This window comes from Symphalangus syndactylus, chromosome 22 (genome assembly GCF_028878055.3).
Source record: "Symphalangus syndactylus isolate Jambi chromosome 22, NHGRI_mSymSyn1-v2.1_pri, whole genome shotgun sequence".
Lineage (NCBI taxonomy): Eukaryota > Metazoa > Chordata > Mammalia > Primates > Hylobatidae > Symphalangus > Symphalangus syndactylus.
The window spans coordinates 15660316-15684021 of NC_072444.2; the positions used below are offsets into that span (position 1 = coordinate 15660316).

The 23706-nt window shown below is 56.0% G+C and overlaps 1 protein-coding gene across 2 annotated transcripts in view; it reads left to right on the forward strand.

The window, feature by feature from the left end:
• Nucleotides 1–23706, forward strand: part of HSPG2 (heparan sulfate proteoglycan 2) — a 116267-nt gene that overhangs the window by 57519 nt on the left and 35042 nt on the right. For both annotated transcript variants that reach the window (XM_055261532.2, XM_055261533.2), the window contains exons 17-43: nucleotides 75–222; nucleotides 1225–1352; nucleotides 1679–1765; nucleotides 1851–1909; nucleotides 2089–2156; nucleotides 3683–3823; nucleotides 3930–4106; nucleotides 4295–4474; nucleotides 4587–4705; nucleotides 5332–5443; nucleotides 5605–5718; nucleotides 5801–5928; nucleotides 6310–6396; nucleotides 6896–6945; nucleotides 7230–7324; nucleotides 7560–7700; nucleotides 7943–8134; nucleotides 14593–14685; nucleotides 15037–15117; nucleotides 15329–15559; nucleotides 16190–16303; nucleotides 18841–18968; nucleotides 19113–19199; nucleotides 20733–20791; nucleotides 20967–21134; nucleotides 21293–21403; nucleotides 23547–23647. In XM_055261532.2, coding sequence (XP_055117507.1) covers nucleotides 75–222; nucleotides 1225–1352; nucleotides 1679–1765; nucleotides 1851–1909; nucleotides 2089–2156; nucleotides 3683–3823; nucleotides 3930–4106; nucleotides 4295–4474; nucleotides 4587–4705; nucleotides 5332–5443; nucleotides 5605–5718; nucleotides 5801–5928; nucleotides 6310–6396; nucleotides 6896–6945; nucleotides 7230–7324; nucleotides 7560–7700; nucleotides 7943–8134; nucleotides 14593–14685; nucleotides 15037–15117; nucleotides 15329–15559; nucleotides 16190–16303; nucleotides 18841–18968; nucleotides 19113–19199; nucleotides 20733–20791; nucleotides 20967–21134; nucleotides 21293–21403; nucleotides 23547–23647 — 3199 coding nt within the window. The remainder of the gene's footprint in view (nucleotides 1–74; nucleotides 223–1224; nucleotides 1353–1678; nucleotides 1766–1850; nucleotides 1910–2088; nucleotides 2157–3682; nucleotides 3824–3929; nucleotides 4107–4294; nucleotides 4475–4586; nucleotides 4706–5331; nucleotides 5444–5604; nucleotides 5719–5800; nucleotides 5929–6309; nucleotides 6397–6895; nucleotides 6946–7229; nucleotides 7325–7559; nucleotides 7701–7942; nucleotides 8135–14592; nucleotides 14686–15036; nucleotides 15118–15328; nucleotides 15560–16189; nucleotides 16304–18840; nucleotides 18969–19112; nucleotides 19200–20732; nucleotides 20792–20966; nucleotides 21135–21292; nucleotides 21404–23546; nucleotides 23648–23706) is intronic.

A 23706-nucleotide genomic window follows, 5' to 3' on the forward strand; every position in this document is an offset into this window, starting at 1 on the left:
CCCTGGCAAGGATAGAGGAGAAACGGCAGGGCCTCACAGTCCTTGCAGCGACTCTCTTGGTCTTGTCCCCACAGATGCCCCATTGGCTATTCTGGCTTGTCCTGCGAGAGCTGTGATGCCCACTTCACTCGGGTGCCTGGTGGGCCCTACCTGGGCACCTGCTCTGGCTGCAATTGCAATGGCCATGCCAGCTCCTGTGATCCTGCGTATGGCCACTGCCTGGTGAGTAGTGCCAGCAGACACTTGGACACTAAAATAGGAGCAGGGACAGGGTGTGAGACTCCCTGTGTTCATGAGCTCAGCACAAGCCTCCAGAATGACTGTCATGACTGCCAGATGAACTATCATGACCTCTGGATGCAATAACAGAAATATAGGTCAGGTGCGGTGGCTCATGCCTGTAATTCCAGCATTTTGGGAAGCTGAGATGGGTGGATCACTTGAGGTCAGGAGTTTGAGACCAGCCTGGCCAACATGGTGAAACCCCATTTCTACTAAAAATACAAAAATTAGCCGGGCGTGGTGGCGCACGCCTGTAATCCCAGCTACTCAGGAGGCTGAGGCAAGAGAATCGCTTGAACCCAGGAGGTGGAGGTTACAGTGAGCCGAGACCATGCCACTGCACTCCAGCCTGGGCAACAGAGCAAGACTCCGTCTCACAAAAAAAAAAAAAAAAACAAAAAAAAAAACCCAGAGATATAGCATCCAGACGAGGGAGGTGTTGGCCCTCCTCTCCTCCACCCTCATCAGACTAATCCTGGAGAGTGCCAAATGAAGAAGCATGGCCTGCAGAGGGCAGCCCTAGGGGGAAGAGCCCTTGGGGTGGTACCTTATTTCTCAGGAATAGTGGCAAGAGCTGGGATTGTGGAGCTGACAGAAGAAAAGACTCAAGCAGGGCAGCATGTCATCTCCAAATCCCTGCAAAGGTGTCGGGTAGAAGAAACAGACTCTGGAGAGCAGAACCGGCCAGTGGGTGCAGATTGGAAGAGGGTGGCAGGTTTAGGTCAATAAAAAGCAGGCATTTGGAACCATCTATGGGACAGGCTGCCGTGTAAGATGATGAGCTCCCCATCATCTATAAGTGGTTGCAGTTGATGCTCCCCTGTCTGCAAAGCTGTGCTCCAGCGTGATGGGGAGGCTGAGCTAGACAGCCTCCAAGGCCCCCCGCAGCATCTGGCCCAGTTCTGCTCTAGAAGTTGAGCCATACCCTCCTCCTCCTTCTAGAATTGCCAGCACAACACGGAGGGGCCACAATGCAACAAGTGCAAGGCTGGCTTCTTTGGGGATGCCACGAAGGCCACGGCCACTGCCTGCAGGCCCTGCCCTTGCCCATACATCGATGCCTCCCGCAGGTCAGCCCCAGCTCGGGGTGGGGAGGTTTGGCCGGGGACAGTGCAACAGGCCAGAGAGTATTTTGGGCAGGGAGGCGGGAGACTTGGATTCAGATCTCTACCTGATCACTAAGTTATCCCGTGCTCCTCAACCTCTCTAGGCCTCTGTTTCCTTTTCTGTATAATGGGCCCCCTGACTTCCCACAGTTGCTGTGAGGCTGCCGGGCAGGGAGATGGCGTCATGCCTCATGGCACACTGTCTGTGTGGACAGCAGTCGTTTCCCAGGGTGGGAGGAGAAAGCCTCACCCCAGCCCTGCCCCATGCCTTGTCCACTTGATACCTACAGATTCTCAGACACTTGCTTCCTGGACACAGATGGCCAAGCCACATGTGACGCCTGTGCCCCAGGCTACACTGGCCGCCGCTGCGAGAGGTGAGGTAGAGCCTTGGGGGCTACAGGAAGGGGGCTCCTGGGTGGGGTCATGGAAGTGCTGATAGTGGCCCCCTCTCTCCCCTAGCTGTGCTCCCGGATACGAGGGCAACCCCATCCAGCCCGGCGGCAAGTGCAGGCCCGTCAGTGAGTATGGCTGCCACCATCCCCTGACACCCACCTCCCAACCCAACCTGGGCTGCACACCAGGCACCCTCCCTGCCTGCCCCAGCTCATGATCCTTGGGGAGCCACTCTTCCTCTATCTGCCCGGACTGCGTCTATCCCATTCCCACCTGCCCTGCCAACACTCGCTTTGTGTCCCAGACCAGGAGATTGTGCGCTGTGACGAGCGTGGCAGCATGGGGACCTCCGGGGAGGCCTGCCGCTGTAAGGTACGCATGCCATCTGCCGCCCATCCAGGGGCCTTGGGCCCAGCACCACAGCTGGGAGAAGGAGGAAGGAAGCTCCATCCTCTCCATAGATCCTTGGCCAGTGGGTGGTAACCTAGTCAGAGGCTGGTGGACCTGGCTGACTGGGCTTCCGTACCAGGAGAGGTGGCCTGGCGTTGGGAAGGAGCACTGGTTAGGGAGTCAGGCGACCAGAGTTCAAGTCCCAGTCATTCTTTATGCAGCCTTTGTATCTGCATTGTACCTTTGCTTTTGCCATACTTTGTCCATTGTCACGTTGATACAATGATATAGATATTAGTGTCCCCAATTTGTGAATAAGGAAATGGAGACTCAGAGAAGGGAGGTCACTTGCGTTAAGAATGGGAGCATCGGCCAGGCACGGTGGCTCACGCCTGTAATCCCAGCACTTTGGGAGGCTGAGGTGGTTGGATCACTTGAGGTCAGCAGTTCAAGACCAGCCTAGCCAACATGGTGAAACCCCATCTCTACTAAAAATACAAAAATTAGCCGGGCGTGTTGGTGGGCACCTATAATCCCAGCCACTCAGGAGGCTGAGGCAGGAGAATCGCTTGAACCCAGGAAGCAGAGGTTGCAGTGAGCTGAGACCGCACCACTGTACTCCATTGTGGGCAACAAGACTGAAACTCCGTCTCAAAAAAAAAAAAAAAAAGAGAATGTGCATATCAAGTGTCGGTGTAATAAAAGAATGGATAGATTCTGGAGCCAGGCACTCCTGGTCTTAAATCCCAGAGTGGATGGGCAAGCTGAGTAACTTTGTGCAAGTCATTTCACATCCCTGAGCCTCTGTTGCCTCATGTGAAGGATGAAGGTATCACCTACCTCTCAAGGTCCTTAGGGGAGTTAAATGAGGTGATGTCGAATGGAAAGCAGAACAGTGCGTGAAACACTCCATAACTAGAAGCAGCAATTATTTCAATCAAGTCGCTGTATTTCAAATCTAAATTTATTGGTGAAACCCCTGCCAGCCAAAGAGAAAAGGGAAAAATGCTTGCCTAAGTGCTTGTTAAGTGGGAATTACTATTCAGATTTAGGTAATGACGCCTCATACATGTGCTCTTTCTTTTCTTTTTTTTTTTTTTTGAGTTGGAGTCTCGCTCCCATCACGCAGGCTGGAGTGCAGTGGCGCGATCTCGGCTCACTGCAACCTCCACCTCCCGGATTCAAACAATTCTCCTTCCTCAGCCTCCTGAGTAGCTGGGATTACAGCTGTGTGCCACCACGCCAGGCTAATTTTTGTATTTTTAATAGAGACGGGGTTTCACCATGTTGGCCAGGCTGGTCTTGAACTGCTGACCTGAGGTGATCCACCCGCCTTGGCCTCCCAAAGTGCTGGGATTACAGGCATGAGCCACCGCGCCCGGCCACGTGTTCTCTTTCAGTGGCTCCCCTGGGTCTTGGGTTCCTATCTGGACTGAGGGTGGATTCGGCCAGAGCTCCAGGCAGCCTCTCCTGTGGGCTGTCCATCAGCTCCAACTCTGTGCCTGCAGAACAATGTGGTGGGGCGCTTGTGCAATGAATGTGCTGACGGCTCTTTCCACCTGAGTACCCGAAACCCCGATGGCTGCCTCAAGTGCTTCTGCATGGGTGTCAGTCGCCACTGCACCAGCTCTTCATGGAGCCGTGCCCAGGTACCTCTGCAAGGTGGGCGGGCAGGACCGCCAAGCCCTGGGCTGGATGGACCAAGCGCCAGTCCCAGGCCACGGCCCCCATCCCAGCCCTTTCTCCTCCTCCCAGGTGCATGGGGCCTCTGAGGAGCCTGGTCACTTCAGCCTGACCAACGCCGCAAGCACCCACACCACCACCGAGGGCATCTTCTCCCCCATGCCTGGGGAACTGGGATTCTCCTCCTTCCACAGACTCTTATCTGGACCCTACTTCTGGAGCCTCCCATCACGCTTCCTGGGGGACAAGGTGGGTAGTGGGTGGGAAGGCAAAGGAAACTCCAGGCAGCAGGAACAGCGCAGGGCAAAGGCTTGGAGGCAGGAGGGTCGTGGTGCCTTGGGAGAATAGTGAGCTACACTGCATGGAAAAGGCAGCTGGGGCAGTGACGGGGCCCGAATTCAGGCCCACGCTAAGCTCCTGTCTAACCCTGGTCCCAGGTGACCTCCTATGGAGGAGAGCTGCGCTTCACAGTGACCCAGCGGTCCCAGCCGGGCTCCACACCCCTGCACGGGCAGCCGTTGGTGGTGCTGCAAGGTAACAACATCATCCTAGAGCACCATGTGGCCCAGGAGCCCAGCCCCGGCCAGCCCAGCACCTTCACTGTGCCCTTCCGGGAGGTGAGCAATACTGCCCCCTGGGGGTAGGGGTGCAGGCAGGCCCTTGCTCCTGCCTCTGGCATCAATACTCCAGGACATCAGGGGCTGAGCACATGTGTCCTTTCCTTGGCAGCAAGCGTGGCAGCGGCCCGATGGGCAGCCAGCCACACGGGAGCATCTGCTGATGGCACTGGCAGGCATCGACACCCTCCTGATCCGAGCATCCTACGCCCAGCAGCCCGCTGAGAGCAGGTGTCTGGAGCCGGGGCAGGAGGACCAGCATGGGCTTGGGGAGGGGGCTCCGTCTAAGCGGTGCAGTGCAGCACAGCCATTTACAGACTGTGTGACCCTTTTGTGCCTCACTTTCCCTGTCTGTAAAATGGAGAGTCTAACAATGTCTCCCTTACAGTCTGGTCTGGGGCCAGGCTCCCTAGAAAGAAGCCTGAGACAGGGATTGGGGTGCACGTGACTCACAAGGAGAGGGACGAAGGAGGGAGGAGGGGCCATGCAGGGATGTGGTTGCAGGTCAAGTCTAGCCCCAGCCTCAGCCCACGGGGAGCTCTGGAGAGTCATTTGCCGGAAAGTGATCTTACTTTCAGGCCCGTGGGCTCTTGTAGCCTGTATCAGCCTGTCATTGGGGACCCCAGGGGAACAGGGTGGTATAACCTCTCCAGGTGAGGAAAGGTGATGGTTTGGAGTAAATTGGAGGTAACGGCTGTTTGCCACGGTCCTCGCAGCCTCTGGAGATCTGGACAGGGCCCCAGAAGCACTGTGACAGGGCTGTCGGGAGGACTAATAAGACCCTCCCAGTGGAGGAGTCCAGGCGTGCCTGGCACAGAGCCAGCACTCCTATTCACGCTGGGTCTTGTCACACCCAGGGTCTCTGGCATCAGCATGGACGTGGCTGTGCCTGAGGAAACCGGCCAGGACCCCGCGCTGGAAGTGGAACAGTGCTCCTGCCCACCCGGGTACCGTGGCCCGTCCTGCCAGGTGAGTCCTGGGCCCCACGCCAGCCCAGGCAGCCCCCTCCATGGTGCTTCCCGCTCCTTCTCCACGAGCCCTCCACACCTCCCCAGCCCTGGCCATCCAGTGCCCCTACCTGAATGGGCCGTGTTCGGAAGGCCCTCCCACTGCCATCTTTCTGCCCCCAGGACTGTGACACAGGCTACACACGCACGCCCAGTGGCCTCTACCTGGGTACCTGCGAACGCTGCAGCTGCCACGGCCACTCAGAGGCCTGCGAGCCCGAAACAGGTGCCTGCCAGGTGAGTCCCGCCCTCCTTCCGCCCACCCCAGCAATCTGTGGCTTCTGGGGGCCCAGCCTCAACTCACATCCTGCTCCTCTAGGGCTGCCAGCATCACACAGAGGGCCCTCAGTGTGAGCAGTGCCAGCCAGGATACTACGGGGATGCCCAGCGGGGGACACCTCAGGACTGCCAGCTGTGCCCCTGCTACGGAGACCCTGCTGCCGGCCAGTGCGTCCAGTCCCCGCCTGCATCTGCCCTTCCCTGAAATGTCTACCACCCCCCCCACACCTGCTTTGTCCAGGGCCCTTCTGGGAGGCAGTGGTTAAATCCTGGCCTTGCCGCCTCCTCAGTGTCACTTGGTGTGAGGTACACTTCACTTTCAGGGCCTCAGCTGCCTCATCTGTGAAATGGGGTAGTCCACACTCCTCAGCCCCTTGTGTGAGAGTTAAATGAGGCTATGCATGTGGAACTCTTAGCACAGTGCCAGGCATGCAGTGGCACTCAGGACACAAGATTTCTTCCCCTCCCCTCTCCCCTGGTCCTGAAAGAGGATCGGGGGAGAGGAAGGAGCCACTGCGTTCCTGACTAGAAATCTGCCCCCACACTCAGGGCTGCCCACACTTGTTTTCTGGACACAGACGGCCACCCCACCTGTGATGCATGCTCCCCAGGCCACAGTGGGCGTCACTGTGAGAGGTGAGGCAGCGGTGGAGAGGGTGGGGGGACGTGCACAGGGGGTGTCCCTGGAGTCCTCAGGCAGGGCCCAGCCCTCCCAACCCAAAGGAATCAGGGATGCCTCTCACTCTTAATCTTGTACAGGCCCCAGAAGACAGTCAGCTCCCCTCCCTGGGAGACTCACCCTCTAGCCCAGAATTCAAGACCCTCAGACACACATCCTAGCCTGCGGTTCACCTTCAGCCCCCTGGCCCCCTGCCCCAGCCGGGCCAGAGTCTTCCCACAAAACCCCTGCTTCTTTCTGAAGCTCCTGGGTTCCTGACTGCCCCGATTTACTGGCTGTGCGGTCCAGGGCGCGACCCTGCTCTTCTCTGCCCAATTTCCCCGTAACATGGGCAAGTCAGGCTGTTCGTTTCTTCTAGTGCACGAGGCCACCGAGTTCAGTATGGGGCCCCCAGCCCAGCCCTGGGGTTCTGCTTCCCTTCATCCAAAATTCATCTGAGGCTTTTTCTCTCTGCAGGTGTGCCCCTGGCTACTATGGCAACCCCAGCCAGGGCCAGCCATGTCAGAGTGAGTAGGACTGGGGAGGTTGTTGGGGTCGGGTTACCCAGTATCCCTAGGGTGGAGCTAGGACAGAAGCCTTTACTCCCTTTTGGCTTTGCCTGTCCGAGCCTCTGTTTCTTCATCTGTAAAATGGGGATAGGAGCGGCCCCACCACCGCCAAGGGCTGTCGTGAGAGTGTTGAGTGCCCACATCAGAAATCAGAGCTCCCTCTCAGTGGTGAGCAGAGTGGAGGGAAGAGGGGTGCCGGGTGGCGGGTTTGGGGCTTCAGCCATGGCTTTCTTCCACCTCAGGAGACGGCCAGGTGCCAGGGCCCATAGGCTGCAACTGTGACCCCCAAGGCAGCGTCAGCAGCCAGTGTGATGCTGCTGGTCAGTGCCAGTGCAAGGTCAGTCCGAATCCCTGCCCCGAGGGGCCTGCTCTGCCGCGATGCCCAGACCCTGCAGGGAAATCAGGCAGCATCTGGTGGAAGCCGAGACCTGGACATGGAGGGCAGGGCATGGGGAACAGGCCAGGGGCTGCCCGGGGCTGCTGGAAGTGGCCAGGGAGGCTGGCCTCAGGCTGCTGGGGGTGCAGGAGACCCACTGAGTCCCCTGCCTGCCTCCTTCCACCCATCTACCCAGGCCCAGGTGGAAGGCCTCACCTGCAGCCACTGCCGACCCCACCACTTCCACCTGAGTGCCAGCAACCCCCACGGCTGCCTGCCCTGCTTCTGTATGGGCATCACCCAGCAGTGCGCCAGCTCTACCTACACGCGCCACCTGGTGAGAGCCTGTGCTGCCCAGCCCCAGGAGGAGTTGCCACCTGCTGCCTGTTACTGTCCATCTCAGCACTGAGCCCAGCTACCCTCATCCCTGCCTCAATACCCTCACATGCCCCCATTATTTCTCTCGCAGCCCTGATCTCAGCAGGACCCCATTCCCCACCTTAACACCCTCCCATGCCCCATCCCCCACCAAGGCACCCCAGTGCCCAGGCTGACGCCGCCTCCTTTTTCCCCTGCCAGATCGCCACCCATTTTGCCCCTGGGGACTTCCAAGGCTTTGCCCTGGTGAACCCACAGCGGAACAGCCGCCTGACAGGAGAATTCACTGTGGAACCTGTGCCTGAGGGTGCCCAGCTCTCTTTTGGCAACTTCGCCCACCTTGGCCACGAGTCCTTCTACTGGCAGCTGCCGGAGACATACCAGGGAGACAAGGTGGGCCCCAGCCCGGCACCCGGGTCAGCCGTGACTCAGACACGAGTTCACCTCTGCACCGTCTCTCAGCAGGCAGGCACCTGCCACCTGCATGGCCATATCGCGGTTAGGCACGTGGCTTTTGCGGTCCCATAGACATCGGTCTAAACCCCAGCTCTGCTGCTTGCCAGCCAGACACCATTTGATAAACCTCAACTTCATGGTGGCTGAGGGGATTGGAGATCATGCCTGGCACATAATAAGTGCTCAACTGTTCATGACTTTTAGCTTTCACACAGTTGTTCAACAAACAGATCTGGGAGAGGCCGGGAAATATAAAGACAAGTGAGACACAGTTTCAGTGTCATTCACGTGCCCGCTCCGACTTCACTCATCCACACTGCTGGCTCTGTGCTTGTGTTGGACACAGTAATTCTCATGATAGGTCATGTGTGTTGAGCTCTCACTATGTGCTAGGCAGCGTCCTTTACAAGTCACAAACCACAACTGTGTGAGCCAGGTCCTGCTACTGCCCCATTTCATAAACAAGGCAAGAGGGGCTCGGTAACTTACCCAAAGCCCCACAGCTGAGAGGTGGGAATGCTGGGATCCAAACCCAGGTCAGAGGCTGCCCTTCAAATGCTCTGCCGAAGGCCAGAGCCCACATCTGTAATCCCAGCACTTTGGAAGGCTGAGGCGGGAGGACCACTTGAGCTCAGGAGTTTGAGGCCAGCCTGGGCAATGTGACGAAACCCCATCTCTACAAAAAATACAAAAAATTAGCTGGGCGTGTTGGTGCATGCCTGTAGTCCCAGCTACTTAGGGAGGCTGAGGTGGGAGGATCGCTGGTGCCCAGGAGGGGGAGGTTGCAGTGAGCCATAATTGCACCATTGCTCTCTAGCCTGGGTGACAGAGTAAGACCCTGTCTCAAAAAAAAAAAAAAAAACAAATACTGTGCCAGTCAGAGGTGAACCTGTCTTTGCTACTCCAGAACAGGGTCTGGTGGGAAGGTGGTGATGGTGGTGGTGATGGTGTGATGGTGTTGTGGGGGGGCAGGGGCTCAGGGGTGGGCTCTGGGACAGCTGCCCAAATGTGTTCCTTGAGCAGCACAGGCATCCGGTGGCACCCAGGGCAAGTGGGTCTTGGCACAGGAGTCCACTGCTGGTCGAGGCCAGTGTTCCAGCAGATGTGCCCCCAGGCAAGGGGTGAGGGGCCAGGGACACCTAGGAGGGGGTGCTCTGGGGTTGCCTCGTCCCCGTTCCTTGGACACAGCCAGGTACTCCAGGCTTCTCCCGGGCCTGGCTGCCTTCTGGTCCCTTCTCCCCTCTCCCTTCTGGGGTTCGCTATCTCCTGGCCTCCCTGCTGCCCTGTCCTGCAATTCTCAGACCTATCTCTGTCTCCTGTCCTGGCATTTCCCTGTGCCCCATAGGGGGAGGCATACTTTGTGCGGATGCGCCGGGCTCACCAGGTAGGCCCAGGATGTGCGTGGTGTGAAGTTGGTGTGATGGGGCGTGGTGCCTTCTCGGGTGCTTCCAGCCCTGTGTGGGGAGATGCGCCGTGCCCAAGGCATTGGGGGTCTGCATGAACCCAGGCAGTGTCCCATGGCCCCAGGGTTGGAGCCAGGAGGGTATATACCTCACCTTGCCTCACCTGCTGTGTGGTCTGGTCCTGGTGCCAACTGTCTGAAGTCAGAATGGCAACTGAAGTAGCAAGAAGACTAACCCGATGCTAATCCACATGACTATATCTAGCCCCCCACGTTCCCCTGGCCCTGCCTCTCAAGCAACCACCATTAACCCTCTGTGTGCATGTGGGCGGCCTGGAGTTAACTCTTGGGTGCCAGCCTGAAGAGGGGGGGCTGCATCTTTCTTCCTAATTAGTGTGGGCCTTTCTGACTACCACGTCCATGGGTAGAGGACCCTGCCCATGGCTCTAGCTCTAGGACCTTGGGAGGTCTTAGCTGGCCTGCCCCCTCCATTTCATCAGAACCGCACATCCCTCTCAGAGGAGCAGTTGCGGGCAGCTGTGACAGCTGGGAGGATCCCAGGGCCCCCAGAGGGCAGGGACCGGGCACAGCGGGCGTCACAGGTAACTGAGGACCTGGCTAGGACAGGTTATACCTAGGGCCACAGGGAGGAGACCAGAGAGCTGAGTCCAGGCAGGTGCCTGAGTGAAGACTCCAGCTTTCCTGGGCCATTTCCCCTATGCCAGGCCAGGCCCCAGCCTGATGCCTGGTCTGCTCTGGTGTCACCCCTGGGAAACATTCCAGAACCATGAATGGCTTGGGCTGGTGCCAGGGCACACACAGAGAGTCAGGCCGAGGAGCAACAACCCCCTCCAGATGTCCCTGGGGCTGCCTCCAGCACTTCTGCCCCTCCCTTGCTGGGCACCCTTTGTAGGGCTTCTCCCATCAGTCACGGCCCATAGGCAGCCAAACCCATCCCGGGATACCCCTGCCTAGCTCAGGAGGAACAAGAGGGCAGTGGGTACAAGGGCCAGAGTGCCAGGTATCAGCACTTGTGAGCAGACAGTGCAGAGCGGGTGGCTGGCTGGGCCCGCGGGAGGTGAAGCCTCATGGACGTCCTTTCTGTCCCTCTCTGCTCCCTTCTGCTGTTCTTCGGCTCCTGGTCCCTCAGGTGGACGAGGCTCAGAGACGGATGGATGCTGAGATCTGGCAGCTCCTGTCCAGCTTTGCTGCCCACCCCCAACCCCCTCCCCAAGGGCTCCCTCCTCATCCCCAGCCTGCAGCTGCTCTGCGAGCAGCTCCTCCTCCTCCTTCTTCCTCCTCCTCCTCCTCCTCCTCCTCTTCCTCAGCTTCTCTATCTTTCTCACCAGACTCTCAGGTATGTGCCAAGGTGCCCATCAAGGGATCCCCGCCCACCATGCTTTCTAGACTTCAGTCATTTCTGAACCAACTTCACCAATTTCTGTGAACTACTTGGACTATTATTTCTTTCCAATTTTCCTTTAAATCAATCATATACCAACTCAGGCTGGTTACTCTCTTTCAAATACATATGAAAGGAGCCACCCCATTGAAATTGTGTACTGATGTGCTGTGTAAACATTGGGGTCCACAAAAGAGACCCAGCAGATGGGGGGAGAAGCCGACCCAGGCCACACCCAGAGAGAGCAGCTGGGGACCTGGGCCGGGATTGGGAAGAAAGTCGTCCGAAGAGCAGGGCCAGGACCCGCACTGTCGGGTGGGAGTGGGGGGCTCTGTCTCTCTGCCCTGCCACCGGGCCTCCCTCCCATGACGGTCCACCCCTGCCGGAACCACCTCCGCCCTCCTACCCCACCCCCGCTCCCCTCGGCTCTCACCACCTGCCCTTCCCTCCTAGTTCTCTCTCTCCTACGAAGGCTTCTCTCTGCTTCCTGGGAGCCTCTATTACTGGCAGCTGCCCCGGGCCTTCCTGGGGGACAAGGTAACAAGGATTTGGGGGGATTAAAGGGGTGTCGTAGGATCCTAAAATATCAGAGGGCCCTTTGTCAAGGCCCTTTGTGACACAAATGGGGAGACCGAGGCTCACGGTGGGTAGAGACTTGCCTGGGGTCTCACGTTCAGGTCAGAGCACAGCTGAGACTGAACTCAGCTCTGCCCCTGTCCTTCAGCGGGCCCTGACCCCTGACCCCTGGCCCCTGACTGCTGACCCCTGTCAGAGGAGCTGTCTCGCCTGGGAGAGTTTCTCTAGTGCGTTTTCTCTGGGCTTCCTTGACCTTGTGTCTAGACGCTGGCCTAGTTTTGGGTACTTCACTCAGTCATTCAAGAAGCTTTAATTAAGTATTTACTATATGCTGCGTCGCGTACAGGCAGAGTGGGCTCTGGCCTCCTAGAGCTCCCTGTCCATCCGATTATCATTCCTGTCACCATCAGTGTCATTATTATTATCATCATGAGTGCTGGCATTGGCCTTAGATGAGTATTGATATTGCCTCTATTTTGTTCAAACAATTTCAAGTACCTCTTAAGAATACACGTAACAGGCTAGGCGCGGTGGCTCACACCTGTAATCCCAGCACTTTGGGAGACTGGGGCAGGCGGCACACCTGAGGTCAGGAGGCACACCTGAGGTCAGGAGTTTGAGACCAGCCTGGCCAACATGGTGAAACCCTGTCTCTACTAAAAATACAAAAACTAGCGGGGCGTGGTGGCAGGCAGGTGTAATCCCACTACTTGGGAAGCTGAAGTGAGAGAATCACTTGAACCTGGGAGGCAGAGGTTACAGTCAGCTGAGATTGTGCCACTGTACTCCAGCCTAGGCAACAAGAATGAAACTCCATCCCAAAAAACAAACAAAAAAAGAATAGGCATGACATGTCACAAGGTACAGTCAGAGAAGTGAGACAGGGAGGTTGAGGGGTGAGGATAAGAAGTGATCTGCTGAGGCCGGGCGCGGTGGCTCACGCTTGTAATCCCAGCACTTTGGGAGGCCGAGGCGGGTGGATCACGAGGTCAGGAGATCGAGACCACAGTGAAACCCCGTCTCTACTAAAAATACAAAAAAAAAAAAAAATTAGCCGGGCGTGGTGGCGGGCGCCTGTAGTCCCAGCTACTCGGAGAGGCTGAGGCAGGAGAATGGCGTGAACCCGGGAGGCGGAGCTTGCAGTGAGCCGAGATCGGGCCACTGCACTCCAGCCTGGGTGATAGAGCAAGACTCCGTCTCAAAAAAAAAAAAAAAAAAAAAAGAAGTGATCTGCTGGAGCCGAGGGTGGAGCTGGAGTACTGCGGGGTTATCGAGCATGATGTGCATTCTCAAACCGTGTGGAGTACATCACCATTTGTGTCCTGTATTACTTAATCCTCGTGATACCCTTCAAAGTGGGTATTACTTTTACTTCCATTTCCATGTGAGAAAAGTAGGGCTCAGAGGGGTGAAGCAACTTGTCCAAGGCTATATAGCCAGTAGAGCTAGAGTTTGAACCCAGGTCATTCAGACCATGGACTCTGCCATTTTGATCACTATGCTGGATCTGGGTACAACGGCTCACACCTGTAGTCCCAGCACTTTGGGAGACTGAGGCTGGAGGATCGCTTCAGGCCAGGAGTTGAGACCAGCTTAAGCAACATAGTGAAATGCTGTCTGTAAAAAAATAAATCGGCCGGGCATGGTGGCTCATGCCTGTAATCCCAGCATTTTGGGAGGCTGAGGCAGGACGATCGCTTGAGTCTAGGAGTTTGAGACCAGCCTGAGCAACATAGGGCGACCCCATCTCTATTTTTTAAAAAAGTGAAAAAATAAATAAAAATTGTTTAAAAACCACTGTGCTGTACACACCTGCAACCTGCTAGAAAGTCAGTCCCAGAAATGGCTGTGAACTTGCTGGCATTCAAAGCAAGCAGGAAACCAGTTATTTTGTGGTTATTTGGTTACACTCCAAAATTCCTTACCATGCCTTGAGCTCCCTGTAGCCATGTAGCCCAGGGCCACGTGTGTAATCAGTAGGTGTTTGATAAATGCTGGTGAGCTGAGTGAACACAGAAATGAACAAAGGGGTAGGTTTGATGCAGTTTGGTATTGAGATGAACATCTGCCCTGGTGGCAGAGAAGAGAAAGGAAAGTCCTGTGGGGCAGAGCTGGGGGGCCTCAGCTGTCCACGTGAAGGTCCTCTGCAGCAAGAGTAAGGACTCTCCGGTCATGAGCAACACAGTGCCCAAGTCCAGTGGGCTTGTCTGCAACAAAGAATCTATCAGCTCATGCAACTGTGGAGTCTAAGCATGTCTGGTATCAGGCATGGCCTTATCCAGGGGCTCATTAGGGCTTTATCTTGGTTCTCCAGCTTCTCATCTGACTGCAGAAGGGACTTCCTCTGGCCTGGTAGAAAGAGCAGAAGTGCCCGGGTTACTTGTCTATCCCTGATGGGGTGGCAAAGGGCAGTGGTAGGTTACGCAGATTGGCCAGGCCTGGCTCATGTCTCTGCTATAGAGGAGGAGGGGATCAGGGCCCTCAGACCACATGGTCTGCATGCGCGGAAAGAGTTGTTCTTTATAGAAAACCACGGTTTAGTTTCTAGAAAGGAGGAACTGGATTCTGGGCAAACAAAAACCACCTGCCTAGGAAGCAAGGCCTCCAAGGGGCTGCCCTAAGCCCCACCCCCATGGCTGAGAACTTTTGAAGCTTCCGCAGCCTCCCCATGGTGGTCATTGTCATTACCCTTGTCTTCCTTATGGGAAATTCCTGTAAATGAAAGCAGACCTGGAGTTTGTTCGCCGGCACCGTCAGGCAATGGGGAATAGAGAAGCTTGCAGAGCAAAGAGGCTGCTCAGCATCACCACCACCATGTCTGGGGCTGCAGAGGAACTGAGAAATGTCCTGTTTCCCAGGCAGCCATGCACCCTGGCCTCTTGGTTTGGGCAGGGAGGCAGTGGGGGAGTGTAGCACAGGTGCAAAAAGGCCACCAGATGCTCCATCCCTCACCTGTATGGTCCAACACTCACACCCCAAGGTCAGCCGGTGACCTCTGGGCTTGCCTCTTTGCAGGTGGCGGCCTATGGTGGGAAGTTGCGATACACCCTCTCCTACACGGCAGGCCCACAGGGCAGCCCGCTCTCTGACCCCGACGTGCAGATCACGGTGAGCATTTGGATGCCATGCTGGGCGGGCAGAAGGGCAGGATGGAAGCCAGGGGCACCCTCGGCATTTGTCCTTTGTCCTTTCCATCCAGCACTCAGTTTCCTGGCACAGGCTGGGGGAGTTAGGCCCATGCCCCCACATCCCTGCCTGGTTGGACACTACCCAAGCAGAGGATCCTGCTGCTGGGAGAAGGGGGCAGTGGGCATGTGCCTGACTCCTTTGGGCGCGTGAGCTTGCAAGAGCAGAGAGGTGGGAGGCTGGGGGTTACAGAGAATCTAGGACTGGTGGAGGACACCCTGTCACCCCAGGGACCCCTCGGCTCCCCTTCCAATCCTGCTGGTGTCTTTCCAGGGCAACAACATCATGCTAGTGGCCTCCCAGCCAGCGCTGCAGGGCCCTGAGAGGAGGAGCTACGAGATCGTGTTCCGAGAGGTAAGGGGCACCTGGCCACGCTATGTCTAACCCCACCCCACCCTCCATCCTGACTCGGAGCCTGGCTTTGATGCCCACCCTGCCTCTTGCTCCCCAACCTTCACCTGACAGCTCTCAGTCAGTGCCTGTATGGCAGGAGTTGGGGGGTGGTGACTGTAGGAGCAGCCCGCAAAGCCCACTGCCCCTGCCCACGTTGCCACCCCCAACCCAGGAATTCTGGCGCCGGCCCGATGGGCAGCCGGCCACACGCGAGCACCTCCTGATGGCACTGGCCGACCTGGATGAGCTCCTGATCCGGGCCACGTTCTCCTCCGTGCCGCTGGCGGCCAGCATCAGCGCAGTCAGCCTGGAGGTCGCCCAGCCGGGGCCCTCAAACGGACCCCGCGCCCTAGAGGTGGAGGAGTGCCGCTGCCCCCCAGGCTACATCGGTCTGTCCTGCCAGGTGAGTGTGTGGCTGGCTCCGCCACCTCTGCACAGGCACAGAGGCATCAGCAAGCAAATCAGCCGGCGTCGCCGCAGCCTCGATTACCGTCATAACTATAATGACCCCTGCATCTGGGCCCTGCATGTATTCCTCCCGACAGCCCTGAGTTACATATCATTATCCCCTTTAACAGGTAAAAAAACTAGAGGTGCTGAGGGGTGAGTGTGTCCCAAGGGCACACGGCTAATGTGTGGCAGAAACTAATTTGAAGCTGGGTCTGATTGACTCCAAAGCCTAGCATGTCCTAACCACTGGGCAGTACAGCCTCAAGCTTGGGCCACACTCTCCGGAGGTTAAAACCCAGTTCATGCCCTTGAGGGGGCCCACCAGAGACAGGGAGCCAATTCAGAAACACAGATTTCTCCGGCCCAAAGCGCAGCATGGAGATGCCTCTGAGAGGTGAACAGTGTGGACTGGGAGAGGGCCGTGGGCAGGAGGACAGACTGAGCAGAAGTGGGGAGGGAGGGGCGCCAGCCTGTGATGTTCCAGGGTCACCCCTGGGAGGACACTGGAGGGAGGGGTTCTAGGTCTGCTGGCTGTGGGTGGGGCACATTGAGAACAGAGGCCAACCTTCCTTTCTGCCCCTAGGACTGCGCCCCTGGCTACACGCGCACCGGGAGTGGGCTCTACCTCGGCCACTGCGAGCTGTGTGAATGCAATGGCCACTCAGACCTGTGCCACCCAGAGACTGGGGCCTGCTCGGTGAGCTGCAAGCGAGGCCAGGACGGGGGGTCAGCTCAGCTGGGCCTGGGTGGAGGACCAGGGCTGGACAAGGCAGGCATCAATCCAGGGGATCAAGGTCACAGGGCATGGCCTGTGGTTCAAAGCACCTGGGTCAGCAGGCCAGGTCACCGGGGATGGTGGAGTGGCCAGAGCTGTGGAATAACATCCTTCCGTGTAAAGAAAACTTTGGTTCTTTACTATTTTTTTCTTTTTCTTAAAAAAAAAGTTTTATCTAATAGAGATGGGGTCTCACTTTGTTGCTCAGAAGGTCTTAAACTTCTGAGCTCAAGCAATCCACCTGGCTTGGCCTCTCAAAGTGCTGGGATTACAGGCGTGAGCCACCACACCTGGCCTTTTTTTTTTTTTTTTTTCTTTTTTTTTTTTTTTTTCTTTTTTTTTTTTATTATACTTTAGGGTTTTAGGGTACATGTGCACAATGTGCAGTTTTGTTACATATGTATCCATGTGCCATGTTGATTTCCTGCACCCATTAACTCGTCATTTAGCATTAGGTGTATCTCCTAATGCTGTCCCTCCCCCCTCCCCCCACCCCACAACAGTCCCCGGAGTGTGATGTTCCCCTTCCTGTGTCCATGAGTTCTCATTGTTCAATTCCCACCTATGAGTGAGAACATGCGGTGTTTGGTTTTTTGTCCTTGCGATAGTTTACTGAGAATGATGTTTTCCAGTTTCATCCATGTCCCTACAAAGGACACGAACTCATCATTTTTTATGGCTGCATAGTATTCCATGGTGTATATGTGCCACATTTTCTTAATCCAGTCTATCGTTGTTGGACATTTGGGTTGGTTCCAACTCTTTGCTATTGTGAATAGTGCCGCAATAAACATACGTGTGCATCACACCTGGCCTTTTTACTTTTTTTTTTTTTGAGACAGGGTCTCAGTCTCGTTCTGTTGTCCGGGCTGGAGTGCAGTGACCTAATATTGGCTCACCGCAACCTCTGCCTCCTGGGTTCAGGTGATTCTCATGCCTCAGCCTCCCGAGTAGCTGGGACTACAGATGTGAGCCACTGCGCCTGGCCTCATTACATACATTTTTTATACCTCGACTTTTTGGAGTAGCATGTATATAGCTCCCCAGGGTACATGGTGAAGGGGCAGGTGGTTGACAGCCATAACCTAAACTTGGAGCAAGGAACACCCTATGTTGATACAACAAACATGAATCTCTTTGGAGGAGAATCTGTAACCCACATGTTTTTATGAGGATGCACGTATTTTCTTTCTTTTTTTTTTTTTTCCTGAGACAGAGTCTCACTCTGTCACCCAGGCTGGAGTGCAGTGGCGCCATCTGGGCTCACTGCAAGCCCTGCCTCCCGGGTTCACGCCATTCTCCTGCCTCAGCCTCCCGAGTAGCTGGGACTACAGGCGCCCACCACCACACCCGGCTAATTTTTTGTATTTTTAGTAGAGACGGGGTTTCACCATGTTAGCCAGGATGGTCTCGATCTCCTGACCTCGTGATCCACCCACCTTGGCCTCCCAAAGTGCTGGGATTACAGGCGTGAGACACCATGCCCAGCCTCTTTTTTTTTTTTTTTTTGAGATGGAGTCTCGCTCTTGTCACCCAGACTGGAGTGCAATGGCACAATCTCGGCTCACTGCAAGCTCTGCCTCCCAGGTTCATGCCATTCTCCTGCCTCAGTCTCCTGAGTAGCTGGGACTACAGGCACCTGCCACCCCGCCTGGCGAATTTTTGTATTTTTAGTAGAGATGGGGTTTCACCCTGTTGGCAGGCTGGTCTCGAACTCCTGATCTCAGGTGATCCACCCACCTCGGCCTCCCAAAGTGCTGGGATTACAGGCATGAGCCACTGTGCCTGGCTGACAATACACATTTTTAATGCTCTGCCCCCAGATACCTGAGTGTATACCTTTCCTTTGCTATCACAGGTACTTAGGGAGAAAATAGAATTAGCATCACCCTTTTTCACAGCTATTTGGATGGATGTACTTTTTAATTTATCCAATTCCCTATTCATGGATGTTTAGGTTTGTTTCTAGCTTTTTTTTTTTTTTTTTTTTTGAGACGGAGTCTTGCTCTGTTGCCCAGGCTGGAGTGCAGTGGTGCAATCTCAGCTCACTCCAACCTCCACCTCCTGGATTCAAGCAACAGTCCTGCCTCAGCCTCCCGAGTAGCTGGGACTATAGACGCACACCACCCCACCCAGCTAATTTTCGTATTTGTTAGTAGAGACGGGGTTTCACCATGTTGGCCAGTTGGCCTTGAACTCCTGACCTCAGGTGATCCACCCGCCTCGGCCTCCCAGAGTGCTGGGATTACAGGCATGAGCCACTGTGCCCAGCCCATTTTGCTTTTTATAAACACCACGGAGATGAGTGTCCTTATAATGAAATCTGTGTGCCCTTCCATGATTCTTTCTTTAAGATGAGTTCACAAACTTGGAATTTCTAGATCAAGGGATTACAACCCTGAAAGGCTTCTGGTAAATTTGGCCTAATGGCTGGTGCCCGCCCCCCTTGTGCCCTGCAGCAATGCCAGCACAACGCCGCAGGGGAGTTCTGTGAGCTTTGTGCTCCTGGTTACTATGGAGATGCCACAGCCGGGACGCCTGAGGACTGCCAGCCCTGTGCCTGCCCGCTGACCAACCCAGAGAACATGTGGGTACCCTAGCTCAAGGCCCAAGGACACACTTCCACAGGGGAATGAATGGAAGGCATTGCATTGGCTTTTGGGGCAGAAGTGAAGGGAGCAAGATGGAAAGTGGGCTTCCCATGACCTGACCTTTGCCTCCCCGATCCCAGGTTTTCCCGCACCTGTGAGAGCCTGGGAGCTGGTGGGTACCGCTGCACGGCCTGTGAACCCGGCTACACTGGCCAGTACTGTGAGCAGTAAGTTTGTAAACAGAAGTAGGGGAAGGGTGGAGGACAAATGGTGGACTCCCAAGTAAGAGCCTTAAAGGGTGTTGCTCAGAAAAGTCTCTTCTAGGATTATGCTCCTTCCCTGCCCCAAACCCTTCTAAGATGCCACATTGCCCTTGGGACAAGCCCAACCTCCTTAGGCAGCTTTACTGTAACAGCCTCATCCCACTTCTGACACCCAACTCTGTACTTTAGCTGGGCTTAACTTTTTAAATTCTTTTTCTTTTTTTTTTCCAACTGAGACAGGGTCTCACTGTGTTGCCCAGGCTGGTCTTAAACTCCTGAGCTCAAGCCGTCCTCCTGCCTCAGCCTCTCAAAGTGCTGGGATTACAGGCGTGAGCCACCATGCCCGGCTACTTTTTGAATTCTTGATGTTCGGGCCTTGCTTATGCTGTTCCCTCTGCATGAAACAGTCTTCACCCCTAAACCATCCGTTCCTGGCTAACTTCCACTTAGCCTTCAGACCCAGCTTCATTCACTCATTCAGCAAATCTTTATCAAGCAGCTCCTGTGCACCACGCTGTGTGCTGAGGTGTTGGAGAGAATGGAGGGAACAGAACAGATTCCACCCCAGCCCTTACGGAGTCTGCCACCTAATAAGAGATCAGCCCTAATGGGAGACAAGACAGGGAAAAAGTGATTGTGCAAATGTATGTTTACAAACCATGATAAGTTATCTGAAAGAAGAGTACAGCCTGCTCTGAGGTAATACGAGAAGTCCCATCTTCTTGGAAGCCTCCCTGGCTCTCCAGGCAGGGCCAGTGCCCTCCTCTGCACCCACACAGCCTTGAGACGCTTCCTGCACTCTCATTTTCACATAGAATTTCCATGTTGGGTCCCCAACTAGTAAGTCCCACAGAACAGGGACTTCATCATGTTCACTCTTGTATTTCCAACACCTGTAGCACATGCCTGGCACGCAGTCATTGCTTAATGGACATTTGCTGGCCAGTCGTGGTGGCTCACGCCTATAATCCCAGCACTTTGGGAGGCTGAGGTGGGCGGATCATGAGGTCAGGAGATTGAGACCGTCCTGGCTAGCACAGTGAAACCCTGCCTCTACTAAAAATACAAAAAATTAGCTGGGTGTGGTGGCGCACCCCTGCAGTCCCAGCTAATCAGGAGGCTGAGGCAGGAGAATGGTGTGAACCCGGGAGGCGGGGCTTGCAGTGAGCCGAGATCGCACCACTGCACTCGAGCCTGGGTGACAGAGCGAGAATCTGTCTCAAAAAAAAAAAAATGGACATTTGCTGAAAGAATTTCTCTGGAGAATAAAGACCTTACCTCCCTCATCACCCAACCTGCTAACACTCCCTTACACTCCCCTTTCTCAGTTCACCAGCACCCTTTGTTGCAACCTGTCTGGTCCCCAAAGTGCTTCCAGAGCTCTGAGCCTCCTCACTGACATTGGGCGGCCTGCTGAGCTTCTGGCTCCCCAAGTCCACCATTGAGGCACTGGGGCCCTTGAGGCCTGACATTGCCGGCCCTTGTTCCCCCTTACAGGTGTGCCCCAGGTTACGTGGGTAACCCCAGTGTGCAAGGGGGCCGGTGCCTGCCAGAGAGTAAGTGGGACCATGGCCCAGGATGGGGACGATGGGCAAGGCAGGGAGCCCTGGGAATTTGGGGGATACTGGGTCTGGGGCACAGGGCTGAGGGTGGGGTACCCCAGCTTTTGGGAGAGCAGAGATACCGAAGACAATGCTGAAAGGCCCCTCCTGTCCTGGCCCCCACCCCCAGCAAACCAAGCCCCACTGGTGGTCGAGGTCCATCCTGCTCGAAGCATAGTGCCCCAAGGTGGCTCCCACTCCCTGCGGTGCCAGGTCAGTGGGAGCCCACCCCACTACTTCTATTGGTCCCGTGAGGATGGGCGGCCTGTGCCCAGCAGCACCCAGCAGCGACATCAAGGTACCCATGGCCCTAGGCTGCTCAGCCCCAAGAGCCATCCCAGTGGGAGGGGAGGCAGGGGCCTGTCCCTGCCCTAGTGGGGTCCTGTCCTTGCACATGGGGCTGGATGTGAGAAAGAGTGCATCTGCACCAACAAGCTCCTGTCTCCTCTCCACCAGGCTCCGAGCTCCACTTCCCCAGCGTCCAGCCCTCGGATGCCGGGGTCTACATTTGTACCTGCCGTAATCTCCACCAATCCAATACCAGCCGGGCAGAGCTGCTAGTCACTGGTGAGTCCCTATGCCCCCTGTAACCAAGACTGCCTGTCTTGGGCTGGGCTGCAGGCTGCAGATTCAGGCAGATGGTACATTCACCTGCTAGGAGGGGCTAGTGGTTGCCTGGACAAAGTCAGCGGCCGTGGAGATGAGGAGAGGTGGCAGAATCAAGACTCATTTTAGAGGTAGGATTGGCAGGACTTGACTGATCAGTGAGGGCAAAAGAAAATGGTGGGCAGGGTGCGGTGGCTCATGCCTATAATCCCAGCACTTTGGGAGGCCGAGTTGGGCAGATCACGAGGTCAGGAGTTCGAGACCAGCCTGGCCAACATGGTAAAACCCCGTCTCTAGTACAAATGAAAAAATTAGCTGGGCATGGTGGTACATACCTATAATCCCAGCTACTCGGGAGAACTGAGGCAGGAGAATTGCTTGAACCTGGGAGGTGGAGGTTGCAGTGAGCCAAGATTGTGCCACCGCATTCCAGCCTGGGCAACAGAGCAAGACTCTGTCTTAAAAAAATAATAATGCACCTCAGAGTCACCCTGCCCTGGCGTCCAGGGAAAAGTGAGACAGGAATGGGAGGGCATCCATAAAGGCTGTGTCATCAAGCAGATTGCCACCGTTAGCAGTTGTTGCTTAGTACAACTGAGGAAGCTTTTAAAGGGAGCTAGTGTAAAACACGCACCTCAAAGTCACCCTGCCCTGGGGTCCAGGGAGCTGCAGTATGTCTAGGCCAGCTCCTGTCAGTCATTGACTGAGACCTATTCTGGGAGCATCAAGTCCCCTGCACGTCTCTCCCACCCATGGGTGTGCACTGTGGGCTCCAGTGGCCTGAGAAAGCCCTCAATGCAAAGAAGTGCAGTGGCTGGCAGAAGTCAGGCAGGTGGGCACAGGGACGGAGCGTGGCTAGGCCACCAGCAGCACAGGCTACAAACAGGTCAGAGAGAATCACAGGTTTGCTTTGGACGTGTTAGAGTCTGAGACGTTTGGGAAGACATCTCATTGAGTCCACCAGGCAGGCGTTTGGGTGTGTGAGTCTGAACTCCGGTAAGAGGCCCCAGCCAGAGAAATGAGTCTGGTGGCTGTTGGCACAGGGATGGTGTTCAAGGGAGAGTGTGGCCCGAGGACAGGGCCCCAGCCCAGAGTCCCGAGGAGCTCCAGTGTGAACACATCAAATGGAAGAGGAAGGGCAGGAAGAGCCTGAGAGAGTGTAGCCATGAGGCGGGAGGAGACAGGGGGCATCATGGGAATCAAAGGGAAAGGGGCTTCCAGGGCAGCCTCCCCGCTGGGAAGTCACATAAGGGCAGAGAAATAGCCCTTGGAGGTCATGCTTTGACAAGAGCGGTTTTCAGTGGAGAGAAGGGATAGAAACCAGATTGGAAGGAGGCGACGCATGGGTGGGAAGGCGGCGAGTGTGGACAACTCCCGCAAGAGTCTTGGCTCTGAAGGGAGGCCAGGAAATGGGTCACTGGCTGCGAGAGCATGAGGTCAAGGGGGAGTTTTCAGAAATGGGAAATCCTAGAATGCACTCTGGACCGAAGTGATCGCATGAGAAGGAGGAGACGCTGATGTCGCGAGGGCGGGAGAAGCCATGGGGAGGGGTGGCACTCAGGCGCAGCAGTGGGATGGGGTGGGGGGCAGGAGAAGGGGCCTGTCCTTCAGGGACCCGTACCTAGAGAGCTGGTAGCTTTGAGAGGCTGGGAAAACCCCTGACTAGTCGTTTTGATTTTCTCAATAAGTGTGTGTCAGCGCCACTAGCTAAGAAAGTGGAAGTGTGGTTGGAGAGGCTGGAGGAGATGGGAGGAGGTGTGAAATAGTTGTTTCTGGGGGATAGAAACTCAAACCAGATGAAGAAACCCAGTTGGAGTGAAGTGTGATGTGTCAGGAGCTCATTGTGGTCTGTGATCAGGAACTGGAGCCAAGTGGACCTGTGGTGTAATGTTCCCCAACCACAGCCCGTGGCCACTCTGTGCTGGCGAGGAGGGCGGGGGTGGTGGGGTTCAGCCAGAATGGGGGAGGGAGGCGCCGGGGGTAGAATGAGCTAGGCTGGACCAGGAAGGAAGTGATGCCTGGAGGTTTTGGAGAAAAGACAAAGTGGCCACAGGACCAGGGCCTAGCCAGCACCGGCTCACGGGGGGGCTTCCCGTCCCCGCAGAGGCTCCAAGCAAGCCCATCACAGTGACAGTGGAGGAGCAGCGGAGCCAGAGCGTGCGCCCCGGAGCTGACGTCACCTTCATCTGCACAGCCAAAAGCAAGGTGTGCAGGTCAGGGAGTGGAGATGGAGGAAGCCTGTCTTCTGGGGTCTCTGAGCCCCA